We start from the raw sequence: 13,242 nt of genomic DNA, 5'->3' as shown, positions 1-13,242 counted from the left end.
CTTTATTATGATTATTATATTAGTAGTACGAGGTATGGTAGCCCAGAGATAAGAATTGATACTTACGATCGGAGGCCGCGGGTTCGATCCCGAGAGATACATTCTTATATAAAACACACTGTGCATTAACTATTTAGGATTCTTACTGCTCACAAACAAATTTCGAGAAGTTAATACCATCCTGCAATCGCTAACCCACCTGCTAATCCTGGCGATTATAGTATATCCCCCATAGATATCTTAGTGAGATGCAACGACGATATATATAATATGTCGACTGTTTGCCATTATAATATTTTCTTTGTTGAACTATTCTCTAAAAAAGTTTGCTTGGGGATTATTCAAGATTATAAAAAATTAATGCAATTTTCATAATTGTGTGTATACTTCGTATCGTTGACAATGCGCGTGTAATAAAAACAAACAATGTTACTTTATACGAAGGACTATCTATACACTAGACACGTACAATTTTGAATTAAAATAAAACCGAGCTTTCCGATAACAAACATATAACATAAAGTAAGAAATCATTTAATCAATTAAGATCACATTCACACTAAAAGCCACGTCTGCACCAATACATCCGCTTAATGAATAGAGATGAATGTGTTATTGGCTTGTCTCTCTTTTTAAAACAGAAGTGAATTTTAGAATGTATGTTACGCTTTTCTTTCAATTTTGATTAATACGATTAATTTATTTTATTGCTTTATTTATTCAAGTTTTGTTAAAAACTGTTGAATTTATTACTAAATAAAAATTAATGAAATCATTAATTTATGTATTGAGACATTTTTAATTGTTAAATATTTACGTCTGCAGTTGTTTATACTATAGTTTACTTATATTTTCGTTAAGATGGACAGATGATCTTGTCCAGTAAAGATTCGAAGAAGCTAAATGCTAGCTGCTTCCAACGTGACCCATTGGAAAAGTATGGAGTAGACCAAAGTCCAACACTATTATTGGACATTGTTTGCTTACATCCATGCAGAGATTTGCAAAGCTACTTTAGCGCTACTTTCATATTTTCTGTCTCACTAATGGCATTTAAATTTAGAACGGCGCTCGAATTTCAATTCTAACGCGCAAGAATAATTAACCACTAAAATGCATTGTATCCGTACTGGCCAGTAAAACGGGGCATTCTTACGCGAAAATTACAAAGATAATTAGTTACTGATTTCAAAAATTATAAACTACTAGCTGATCCCGCAAACGTTGTTTTGCAAAAAAATTTTTTAATTAACAAATAAAAAATAAGGGTTAATCGTAGAGGGGTGAAAATTTAGGGTTGTGTGTATTTTGGTATGCTGTATCGTAATAAAATAAAAACCAAAAAATTTGTTTAAAAAAAAAATAGGGGTGCACCACCCTTATCACTTAGGAGTATGGCAAATAGATAGTAGCCGATTCTCATACCTACTGAATACGCATATAAAATTTGGTAAAAATCGGTCGAGCCGTTTCAGAGGAGTTCAAGTTCGAACACCGTAACACGAGAATTTTATATATTAGATATATTTAATATCCAATGCCCAGAGTCCATGTAGGCGTAGACTATGCGATCAAAATATAAAGGACAGTTTATACTCTTTAATACAAAGGAGGACCGTAGTACTAATAAGTGTATGGCCTCGTCCACCCCCGTGGGCCGCCTCGTTAGCACGGAATTACACCGTGACCGCTTAGAGCTCCGCCAACCGTGCTCTTGACTCACCTCTGGGTTATATTTGGACCGCATGTGAATTAATATTCCCGTCTCTCGACAGTGTATGAACATATCTTTCGTTTCGAGCAGCATAACTAATTTCGATGCATTATTGGTGCACTTCCTAGGACACACGATCCTGAGGCAATTTAATTTTCTCGTGAGAAAATTGAATATGAATTATTAGATCTGAGCGTTCCGCAAAATTTCAGTCAGACTAAGATCATAAGTTGGCTATCTGTACGAGCGAAGGCTTATAATTGTACACAAATTGAAAATGTAGCTTACATCGGAAATCAGACGACTGGTAAAAGTTTGATTAGTTTTGAATATCATACCGGACTTCTGTTAGCTAAAATCCTGTCACTTTTTTGTCCATTTTCAAAACTTATCGACGGCAGTACTGGCTACTTCGTTCTGACAGTTTGTGGCCAACGCTCATATTTTATTTCCACGGCTTCACCACGCAGTGCTTTCTTAAATGCGGTTTCGTTAGTATATTCTTTTATTTCTACATTAATTTGGTGTGGTGGAAGTATAAGCCTCTATTTCTACACAAAATCACAAAATCGACCCATACATAAAAGTTAACTTTGTCTTGATCTTGATAATCTGGAATAATAGAATTTTGTGTACTAAGTTTCTGGGATGGAAACTAGCGAACGCTGCGTAGGACGATCACTCACAAGGCGAACAGACGACCTAGTAAAGGTCATCAGAAAACCCTTAATGTCGTCCACTTCCAACACATTCTATTTTAAATCAATGTACTAGGCCTATGTTCAACAGCTGACATCCTACAGTTGTAATTATGATGAAAACAGAATATTCAATGCGTGGTAACGAGGAATTATAATATAGCTTGCATATCTAAGAATGGACCCTACGAGAGTCCAACGTGCTACATTTAATAATTCTAACGGTTTCCCAGTTTTACAGGAAATTGATCTTTTGCGTTTGTTTATATTAGAAAACTAAGCAAGAGTGTAGTATAACTAGCATAACTATATCCAGTGTTACACTCACATCCCTATTTTGAAGTGTGTCTATAAGGGCTTCCCAAGTAAGCATTTTGGAATAGTTTTAATGTTTGCTACAAATCCTAGAGAAGTTTGCAATAAAGACCTGTGCTGTTATTTTCTAAGGTATGTTTCTGAAAAGCAAGAATAAGTGTCGATCAATACGATACGATCATCCAATAGAGGTGACGGCTACTCGAAGGTGAATGAATCCCGGCGTGACACTCTGTGAAATATTTCTAATTATTTGTCGTCATTATTTCACTTGTAACAAGTCCACCACTGAACATAAACTAACCTAATAGATTTTTAATAAGTAACAGTATATAGCGCATACCGACGAACTTGACAAGGTGGTCTGTCCTTTTAAGTGGACATCCTACGATACGCTTGCTGGTCTATGGTGTCCACTTCAGAATCTTGTGTTAATACACATAGTTCCAAGATATCAAGATGAGGGCACAGATATCTTTGGTTTATACTTGTTTGATTTTGACCTCTTGTGCATGGCATAGGGACTTTCATTACACCAGTTACAGTCCAGTACATTAGTCCTAGTTTATCTGGTGTTAGGTCTTATAAATATATTTTTTTGGTATAATAAATATCATTAATGACATTATTAAAAATAATATATTATGTCTGAAGTTAACAATTTGTATATTCAAACTATCTTATATCTATTATCCTTAATTTTCATGCTAACAAATAAAAACGGAAAACGCACTTATCAGCAATTTTACGATTATCACTTGGGTAGTTTGAAGATTTTCTTTCCCGCTCGATTCACCTTCACCTCCATGTGTCGTATCTTTCACTACTGAGGATCGTGACTCTTTTTTGAAATGTTTGTAGCGCACTTTTTTACGCTATCTGTGCCAGTCTTTTGCCGTGTGTGATCGGACCAGGGCATAGGACTGCGGCTTTGTGGTTCCGAACCATCCACTCACTTCTACATGCAACGTTTAAAATATGTTCTCAACCTTTACATAGAAATTTAAAGTGGTTGCTTTAACCTTTCAACATATTTCAGCCCATAGACCACTGTAAGGCAAAGGTATGCATACATATACATGTATACACCATAATCTCCTCGCTTGCAAGCGGGTTGGAGATCGTGTTAGGGTATTATGGTACACAGAAGACGCTGCTGACCATCCTCTGAAAACTTGTTTGTGAGCAGTGACAATACTGTACAATTAATGCACAAATTATGAATTATATTAGGTTATATCGGGAATCAAATCCGCGACTTGCGATCTCAAGTCTCAGTTGCTATTAATCATTATTAATCTTTTATTGTTTTCATATCCCAAATTTGATCTTAAAGTTAATATATAGTGTAATAAACCCGTGTAACAAATTTACAAATGAGATATCCGTCCCACTCGATGACTAGTTTTAGAACCGTCACCGCCTGAAAATAGTAGTAGTAGTATGGTTTTGTCACAGGAATTTTGAAACGTAACTAATAACTCTTGTCCATCACAACACTTAATCACGTCCTTATTTTAGCTAATACAGCTGAAAAGAAATCTCAACGTGATCCATTAATTAAACCGATGCGTAGGATTCCTGACGATCCGAAGCGGGAATTGCATTTGAATAAAAAATAAATAAAACGTTCGGACTTTATAAATAACTAGATTTGTGGAGCATCGGCGCCGACGCTATATCGAAGAAATATAGGATAACGCTTACAAACATAAGTGTGCGTATATATCTCAGTCTGAAATAATCAGGAGTCGTCGTTCGAGCCGCGAACTGCACGCGCGCCGACAGCACGTTCAGAAACCCCAAAATATCGTGTGTGACTGACATAAAAATATAATAGAATGTCTTTAAGAGTTTAAAATGTGAGCATTTTTATTCACAATGCTAACATGCTCATTTAATACGCTTATTAGCAAAAGTGAAATTAGAAATGTGATAATAATTTTGAATGATTAGAATGTAATAAATAATTCGATGATTAAAATTTTAGTAAGTGTGAAAAGGACTTAAAACATGGTGGCTGTGCTCAGTGTAACCGAACTGGCAACTAATAACTATTTTTCTTCATTTTTACCTGTAAGTTAAACTCGAAAAGTTCATAAACTCTTATAAATCGATACTTGTATATATTTTTTACAAAACGTTTATACAACCAAAAATAAATCAAGAGTTTTATTTGACAATCTTTTGATGACGCCTTAAATATTTCTTTCAATAAACAGTTTGTTTTAAAATAATCTTACCAAGTTAATATTATTATAAACGATAATTTAAATAGCTCTACACACATTATATAACGGAACATCAACCAGTTAGTTGTATCCATTTGTATATAATCGCAACGTAATTAGATATTCATTGCATATTATGACTTTGAAACCGTGACCTCTTTATCAAGTTATAGTTGAGTGAATAGGTTGAAGTCGAATAAGTTCCTTTATTTGATCACTCAAAATAAACAAAGAGGATAAAAACCACATTTGAAAATGTTTGAAACGTAGCCAAGATACCGTCCTTGAGTGTCTTGTAGACTGCAAGGCGAATTATTGTTAGTAAATCTATATTTTATCCACTACCTACTAAATTTATATTTATTTTCGTGTAAAGTATTATTAGAACATTCATCTATTTCGACAGTCTAATTAAATTTTCACCCAAATTTTGTAGTATCATACAATAAATAAATAAATAAACTAAACCGATGTTTCAATATTTTTTTCTTTGCGTTTCAGACTGTCAATTCACCTCCGGTGCCCCACCGCGACATCACCGGAGCATCTACAGCATCATACCAAACTTACAATGATGATTACACATCCGTCCAACGGCGCCAGGACAGACACGAAGTAGAAGCTGAACGCACCAAAAAGGATAAGAAATGGTCTATAGGCAAACTATTTAGAAGAAAGAAAAAGGATGACGAGAGTGGATCATCATCACAAAGCGATGATGATATCAGCGGCCGATCACCAAAAAGAAAAGCCAAGAAAAAGAAAAAAGCTCCCCCTATCAATAACTTCGATCACATAGTTATCAGAGATTCAAGAAGGGCTCAAAGTTTGGCAAAGCCAACTTTAAGAGATACTAATGATGACGGAGTATTATCTGACCCATCAGCAGGATTTATAAATTATAGAGCTAAAACACAGAATCTATATGGTTTATCAAAAGAGTCTCTCAGTTTAAAAGATGATCATGTTATCAAAAAAGGAAGAATTGGAAATGAGACGCCGTCGCGCAAAACTCGAAAAGGTCGTTTGAAAGCTCGAGTAGAAGCGCTGAGAAATAGCATGAGAGGCGAATCGAGCAGTGACGAAGAGTCGCTAAAATCTTCTAATTCTTCATCTATGATTCGATTTAGAAGTGAAGATTCGCTAATGCGATCTCGAGATAGCTCACTAAATAAAAAATCTAGAAGTGCAAGAAATGAAAGATATATTAAGAGGTTATCCCGTGACGAAGAAAACCAGCTTAACAAAGAAGCTGAATTATTACAACAAGGTTATACAAAAGCGGAAATCGAAATGCTAACAAGAACTCCAACTAGTCAAAGCAGCGGATATGGAACTTGTAAAAGAGAGACATGCAATAAAACTGTTCCAGAGCCAACTGCAATACATGAAACTAACATACTTCCCTTAAAGTCAGAATCAGTGTCATCATTTCCTTCCACACAGAGTTACCCATCGTCTATAAACTTTAATGCCAAAGTTAACAACGAACACATTAACTATTCCATAAAGTATCCAAATATTAACAATGTTCGAGATTCCCACTTGTATGCAAATAACGATAGACAAAGAACCGCCTCTAGTAATTATGATAATTCAGAAACTGTTATGTGTGTTAAGTTTCCCTTAGGAAATGTGACGAACGTAAAAAAGCCCGAAAGAAAAAACCCGCCGGTACCTCCGCCTAGAGATATGCATAGGAAAGTAACAACACCTCTATCAATGTACTATGAAAATAATCCCATAGCGGCTGATAGAGCCGGAACCAATCAAGTTGTAACCCATGGTGTACCTAACAACGATTTTGAAAGAATTATGCGTAGAAGTCAAGAGAGGTCATTAAGTTATGGACTTAATGGTCTTCGTAGACCTTTGTCAAATTCTGAAGACCATATTGCTATGCAAAATAATGAAAATTTGCAAAACATTTATTATCGAAAAGAACAGCCTCGTCGACCAGCATCAGTTTCGGCCGAACCTAATCATTATGGGCATTACATAAATACCCCACCGTGGCGCAAAAAAATTGAACAACCCAATATTATCAAGCCGGAACCTTTGCAGCTACGAAATGATTATTTATATTACGCAGATCAAAGTCCTAGATCACGACGTCCTATAAGTATAAAAAATGGACAAAATGTTACTGAAAATCAATATTTAAGCGATTCTCAAACTTCGACTAATATCCCCAATAACATACATAGACGTCCCCGAAATGCATCAGAATTTTGGAAAAAAATCGATGATGCTGAAAGACAAAGACAACAGCAAACTTCATTTGCTAACTCTAGAAATAGTAGCGAATATTCAAGTAATTCTCAACTTCACAGAAATTTAACAGATCAAAATAAAATAATGGGAAGAAATACTTATAAAACTGAAAATACCGATATTCAGAACAAAAACAAAACAATCGACACTTCAGAGGGCGCAAACGTATGGAAAGCTACAACAGAATATAAAAGGTCTATCACGGTAGAACCGCAGATCCCTGTTTCGTCTCCAACCTGTAAAACACACGTTCGTCATAAATCGGACACATTTGTTGCGAATAGTTTTCAAGTGCCATCAGATGATGAGAAAAGTTCAGAACGCCGGAAATCCACAAACCTAGATGACGCTCTAAATGAATTAGAAGCAATTTATAATAGTTTAGGTTTAGGTGATGAAGATTTATTAGACAGAGCTGAGCGCCGGGAGTTAATGACACCTAAATTTAATGATCATTTTAATGATTGGAATGGTAACGATAATGAAATACAGCTGCGAAGTCAACCAACAACTCCTTTGAGACGAATTTCACGAAGATCCACTTTACCGGATAAGTTGCAAGACGATATGGCATTCCGAAGAATGAACTCATTTTCTTCTAAAGATAAGCCAAATTACAAAGATTCCCAGGCTCAAATTAGTTATATGTTGGCATCGCCTGTATATATTCCTTATGCATCAGACGATGATAGACATTCTGAACGAAACGAACCTGATATTGTTTATGATGACGTTGTATATAGAAATATTAAACAAACTAACAATCGCTTAAAGGTTGTTGATCCACAACCTCCTTTTGGCATTCCCGTTGGACCTGTATCACCAGCCCCACAAAGTGATTACTTGCATGCAACTCCTGAAAACAAAGGGCGATCACGTTTTGTACCGAAAAGGTCGCCAGATATTGTTTCTGATGATTTAGCTTACCGAAGTCTGAGAAAAGATAATAAACATACGTCCTTGTTTAATAACGAAGAAACTACAATACAAATGAACAATAATCACAACTACCATGACTTGTTACACTGCAAAGATTCTACTGAAAACATAAAAAAGAAGCGTGCCATTAGATCGCTTTCGGCAAATATATTTACAATGATTCAAAAAGAAATTGATGAAGCACTGAATATGACAAAAGCGCCAGCTTTACAAAAGACTCATAGTAACAGTGATGTTATGAGGCGTCTCCGTGAAACTTATGAAAATAAGGACACCAAACAAGAATTTTATCCGCGTAATAAGGTAAAACAACGAAACAATACTGTTAATGTATTTGTCAATAACCCACACAATATCACCCATCATTTTGCAAAAGACGACTCATTCATTAATTGTGACGATAAATATTATGCTAAACCATCTTCATCATGTGACAAGTCAAAAAGTTCATCACCATCGCACAAATCACCACAATCATCGAAACGGTCATCAAAAGATGAATTTCAACAAGTCCTTAGTATGCTAGCACAAGAGGCAATGGATACAAGTAATAAGCTAGGTGTTGCTCTGGCGGAATTAGATAAAAACAGAAACAATAATGATAAGGTATCAGATGTCCAAAATAGACTGTCTGAGAGTCGATTAAGTTTCTTAAATGAATTAACCAACAAATCTAATGATAACGTAAACACCGAGGAAAGTCATAATAAGGCATTCCAATGCGATTATACCGAACAAAATTTTGATAATAAAGATAATAAATCAAAAGCTGAGAGAACTGAAGACAGCTTATTTACTTTATCGGATCAGATACATAAAGTTGAAGACCAACTCAAGTATAGTTTTGAAAAAGATTTTAAATTTAATGACGAAAGCATGAAGTTATCTGATTACGTTAATTCTCAACCAGAAGAATTAAAAGCAGAAGAAAGTTTTGTGATAAAACAAGACATAAAAATTGCCCCAGACGTTGTTCCGATCGCTGTACAAAATGATGCAACAAATATCGAAAACCTCGGGGAAAATGACAAGAAATCACAGATTTCGACACATCCACAAATAAATTCGCTTAACCCATTTTTAAATCCATCAGATAAGATGAAAGAATTGGATGAGATAAAAGCCTTCAAAGAGTTAAAAGACGGAATTTCCGATTTAATCGCAGGAATATCTGAGGTCAATGAAAAGTTATTTCAAACTAAAACAACCAAAAATGAAAGTGGGAGAACTAATGATAATGCAGAAATTTCGGAGACAAATCAGAGACTAAATAAAGTAAGAGATAATGGTGATAACGTGGGTATTCCTAAATCCAGTTCGCCTAATTTTTCTATATATGAAGACGATTTTGATTTGAAAAAAGATGCAGCAGATTCAACTGAATATAACTCGTCCGAAGAGCTTGCAACTATTTTTAAATTAAATAACAATAATAAAACAACACACAGTTTTCCTGAAATTAATAAAGAAACTGATAACAAGCCACGCGATGATTTAAACTCGCCGAAGCTGGTGAAGTCGATAAATCAACATTTAAGAAGAATGTCGATCGATGAAGGTGATTCTAGTCAGACTAATTCACTGCCATCTGATGTAGTTCCATGGAGACATAAGAATCAATGTAATAGTTCAGAGAAAGAAAAAAGAGGTATGTTTTCTGTTCTCATGCACGGTGTTTGGATGTCACATTAACCATTTTGCATCCCTTTCATTGTTTTTCATTTCACTATTTGTTCCACTGTATTTCAAATTACCTGAGATGATTGAATGGGGCGAATGCAAAGCTAACTAGTGTTTATTTTTTTATTTTTATCGTATGCATTGTTTTTGTTGTTTTAGCAAGCAATAATACGCAGTCAAAGCGAAACTGGCACGACTCAGGCACGTTGATGTTAGCTTGTTCTTACACTCTGATGCTCTCCCAACACCTGACTGATATGGACTGGTTGACGCTCCTCGGCTTGCTGTTGGCAATGATAACTATCATCGCTATGCTATTAATTTAATATACGCAAATTATTGCAAAGATTTAATGCCTTACTCTATTATTACACTTCTAATAATTTAATTTAAGAATAAAGATTATTTAATTTTAATCGATAAATACCTTATGTAATTGTGTTATTTTTTATATTTTAATTTAATCCTACTTCTTTTCCAAAACATATAGAATTGTACTTAATTGATTTATATGGTAACTGTTTTAATTATTTTTTCAAATGGTCTTTATTAAATGTATTGTAAAACTAAACAAATGTATTGATATAAACATAATTTAATAATGTTTGACGAAAAATGATAATACATTGCATTATTTTTTTCGAAACATCGTTAATATTACTCTTATCTGTATGTTATTCAAATGCTTAGCTGTGATGATTTTTATTTCCTTTTTTTCAGACTATTTGTCTTAACCTTTACTATTTAATGTAAATATTATACTTTGTATGTTTTCATTTGATTGTACCAAAATTTTTTGAACAAAAATATGCGTTAATCCCGAATGTGCTCCAAATCTAGTTTTTTTTTTCTCGCACGTTAAATATATTTTTAAGTAAATTCTGCATGATATATATATTGTTCCTACTATTGACACATTTTTTTCAAATAATCGTTGATATTTTATCCAAATAATTAAGTATTATAAAACGTCTTCAACATCGATAATCGTAACGAAAGAAAGAAACGTAAATATAACAATTGTACAATTTTTTTTAATTTATGGTAATTGTTTAATGGAAAGTTAATTGCCTATGTATTTTTAACGACTTGCCAAATTAAAAATATTAAATTGAATATTGTACAAAGATTTATTTGTTTTATAAAATTAATACTGTATACATCATTATATAAAGAACATTTTACCTATAAATGAATATTTAAATGTAACTAATCTTGTGCCTTGTAAATTTTTAGGTGAACACTGATAGCGGCTCTTGATCTCCTGGAAACTGACCAGTTCCACAAAATTGTTTATGTATTACGTACAATTACTTTACACGATGCTTACTTTACCTGCTCTATTGTATTGTTATAACCGTGTAACTTTTTAACTTACCATGTTTATGTAGAGGCTTCCAGTTACATTTTAAAAAAAGCATTATTTATATGAAAGAAAACGTTATAATTTGAATAAAAATATTTCAGTTTCATTTGTTGTTTTTTTTTTGACATCATAACCTTTTTGTAACACGAATGTTAAATGAATTGGGATTTTTATCTAGCCATTTTATATTAAACATCTGCTTTAAAAATAAATCAAGACAAAGTTTAATATATATACATATAACGTTATGTTGAGCATTAGTCACAAGGTTTGTTTAAATGTACCTATAATAATATTGACGGCTGAAATAATTAATGAAACTCCCACCTAGATGCTTTTGCAAGAGTTCAACCATCGGTAAATAAATAATAAAGTGAACTGAATTTTGTTTTAAGTTTGTTTCGAGTAGTATATTTTAATGTTAAAATGGTGTTTGCATTATGTGACAGTTATCTAATTATAACTTTGGTATAAACTACTGTGAATATCCATGAGAAATTTGGAATTACATATGTCTATTCTATACATGATAAAATGGTTGCCTATGCGCCCTCTATCAGTAATATATTAAAACATTTTAAGAATTACATAGTCACAACTTGTTTCTGGTAAAGAAAATTATAATCCTCTGTAGATGGCACTGGTTACAATTTTAGTTCTGAATACGATAGGCAATGATTAATATGAAGTGATTACTGCGGCATAAATGAAACTGTGATGAGTATGAATTGGTGTTTCTGTATTAAAATTACAAAATAATATATCCCTTCTTCGTGCACACAACAAGTTGTAATTGATTTTGTTTTTAAACTTGTTTTCTGGCGACTTATTTTTCACCCATTGGCTTTATCATATTGATACTATCAATTAATACTACTTTGACACTAATAATCAATAAAAACATTATAGTCTTAATAATTAAACTTGATTAATAAAAACCACAGATGTGGAAGAACCCTAGTACATTTATATTACATATTTAAAGAAAAGCTCAATTCCGTTGCACGTTCAGTTACTAATAGTTGTGTCAAATTTCTTTGTACTCCATTGTAAACATAGTTCGTTTCTATAATTTTCTAGAAGGGATTGTATTATTATATGTAGATGGATATAAGTAGAAAATTAGGCATCAAAATTTCGTAGGTAACGATGGTTTGATTTATTGATTTTTTATATATAAAATTAACTTACAGTAGAATTAACGCTAAAACGCTGGTATGATCATTCATAGATATTGCGATACATGTAGTCGCAGAATTTGTAAAATGCTTATTTTCATCAGAGCTAATGTTGTGTTCTACGGGTGTTATTCTGAATACTAATTTAAGATTTATTCACATTTACAAACTCACATAAGCTAGTATAGTTCCTCCATGTTACATTCATGTTAAATTCACTCATAAATACACAATCATTTTATGAACATTTTCAAAGAAGCTACAAATATTTACACACTGAAAAAATAAAATAGACAACTATATCGGTAAAGGGACAAATCTTGAACAAGACTTACGACGTAATCTTTATTAAGTCTTTCATACAAACAAGGTTACTTATATATATCAATTAATTGGCATCCAATTTTTACATCTACATCCGTATAAAGTTTTATGTACTGCAATAAAGAAGTTTACTCCTGCCATCATAATATTTCTAAAATAGGCGATACGTCTATAAAGTTCCAGGTATATAAACAAGAGGAATTTTTTCAACCGCAATATTTTATGAACAAAGTTTCAATTGAACATTATAACTTTCTCTTTTAGGTTTGATGTACGTAACGGACTAGAAAAATTACCACGCTTTGCATACAAATTACTTGATATTTTCAGACTTTGCTTAGTTTATATTTTAGAATATACTCGCGGCTAAAAATATCTTTAGAGGAATTTTGTATAAAGAAATTTCTTCATAAAAAATTCCTCTAAAGGTTAATACATAGTTTAGATTCACTACATTAATTTGGTTGGGAGCCATCTATGAATCCATCTGTACAAACGTATTAAATAAATAAGAAATACTCGT

General features: G+C 33.1%; 1 protein-coding gene across 3 annotated transcripts in view; it reads left to right on the top strand.

Annotated features, from left to right (window-relative positions):
• LOC137919153 (putative leucine-rich repeat-containing protein DDB_G0290503) overlaps positions 1-11,285 on the top strand; it is a 149,507-nt gene extending 138,222 nt beyond the window's left edge. Inside the window, exons 1-3 of one of the 3 annotated variants that reach the window (XM_068762136.1) lie at positions 4,562-4,803; positions 5,460-9,819; positions 11,088-11,285. In XM_068762136.1, the coding sequence (XP_068618237.1) occupies positions 4,741-4,803; positions 5,460-9,819; positions 11,088-11,098 (4,434 nt within the window). In that variant the 5' untranslated portion in view covers positions 4,562-4,740 and the 3' untranslated portion in view covers positions 11,099-11,285. Of the gene's footprint in view, positions 1-4,561; positions 4,804-5,459; positions 9,820-10,010 lie in introns of those variants that run through there. The other 2 variants (XM_068762134.1, XM_068762135.1) reach the window with 2 other exon arrangements.
• Positions 11,286-13,242: the final 1,957 nt, after the last annotated feature.

The sequence above is a fragment of the Battus philenor genome, unplaced genomic scaffold (genome assembly GCF_028537555.1).
Source record: "Battus philenor isolate CCGP_79_NKW_IND1 unplaced genomic scaffold, ilBatPhil1.0.hap1 SCAF_16, whole genome shotgun sequence".
NCBI classification, from domain to species: domain Eukaryota; kingdom Metazoa; phylum Arthropoda; class Insecta; order Lepidoptera; family Papilionidae; genus Battus; species Battus philenor.
The sequence above is the reverse complement of the archived record's forward strand: the minus strand, read 5'-3'. Positions and strand labels throughout refer to the sequence as shown.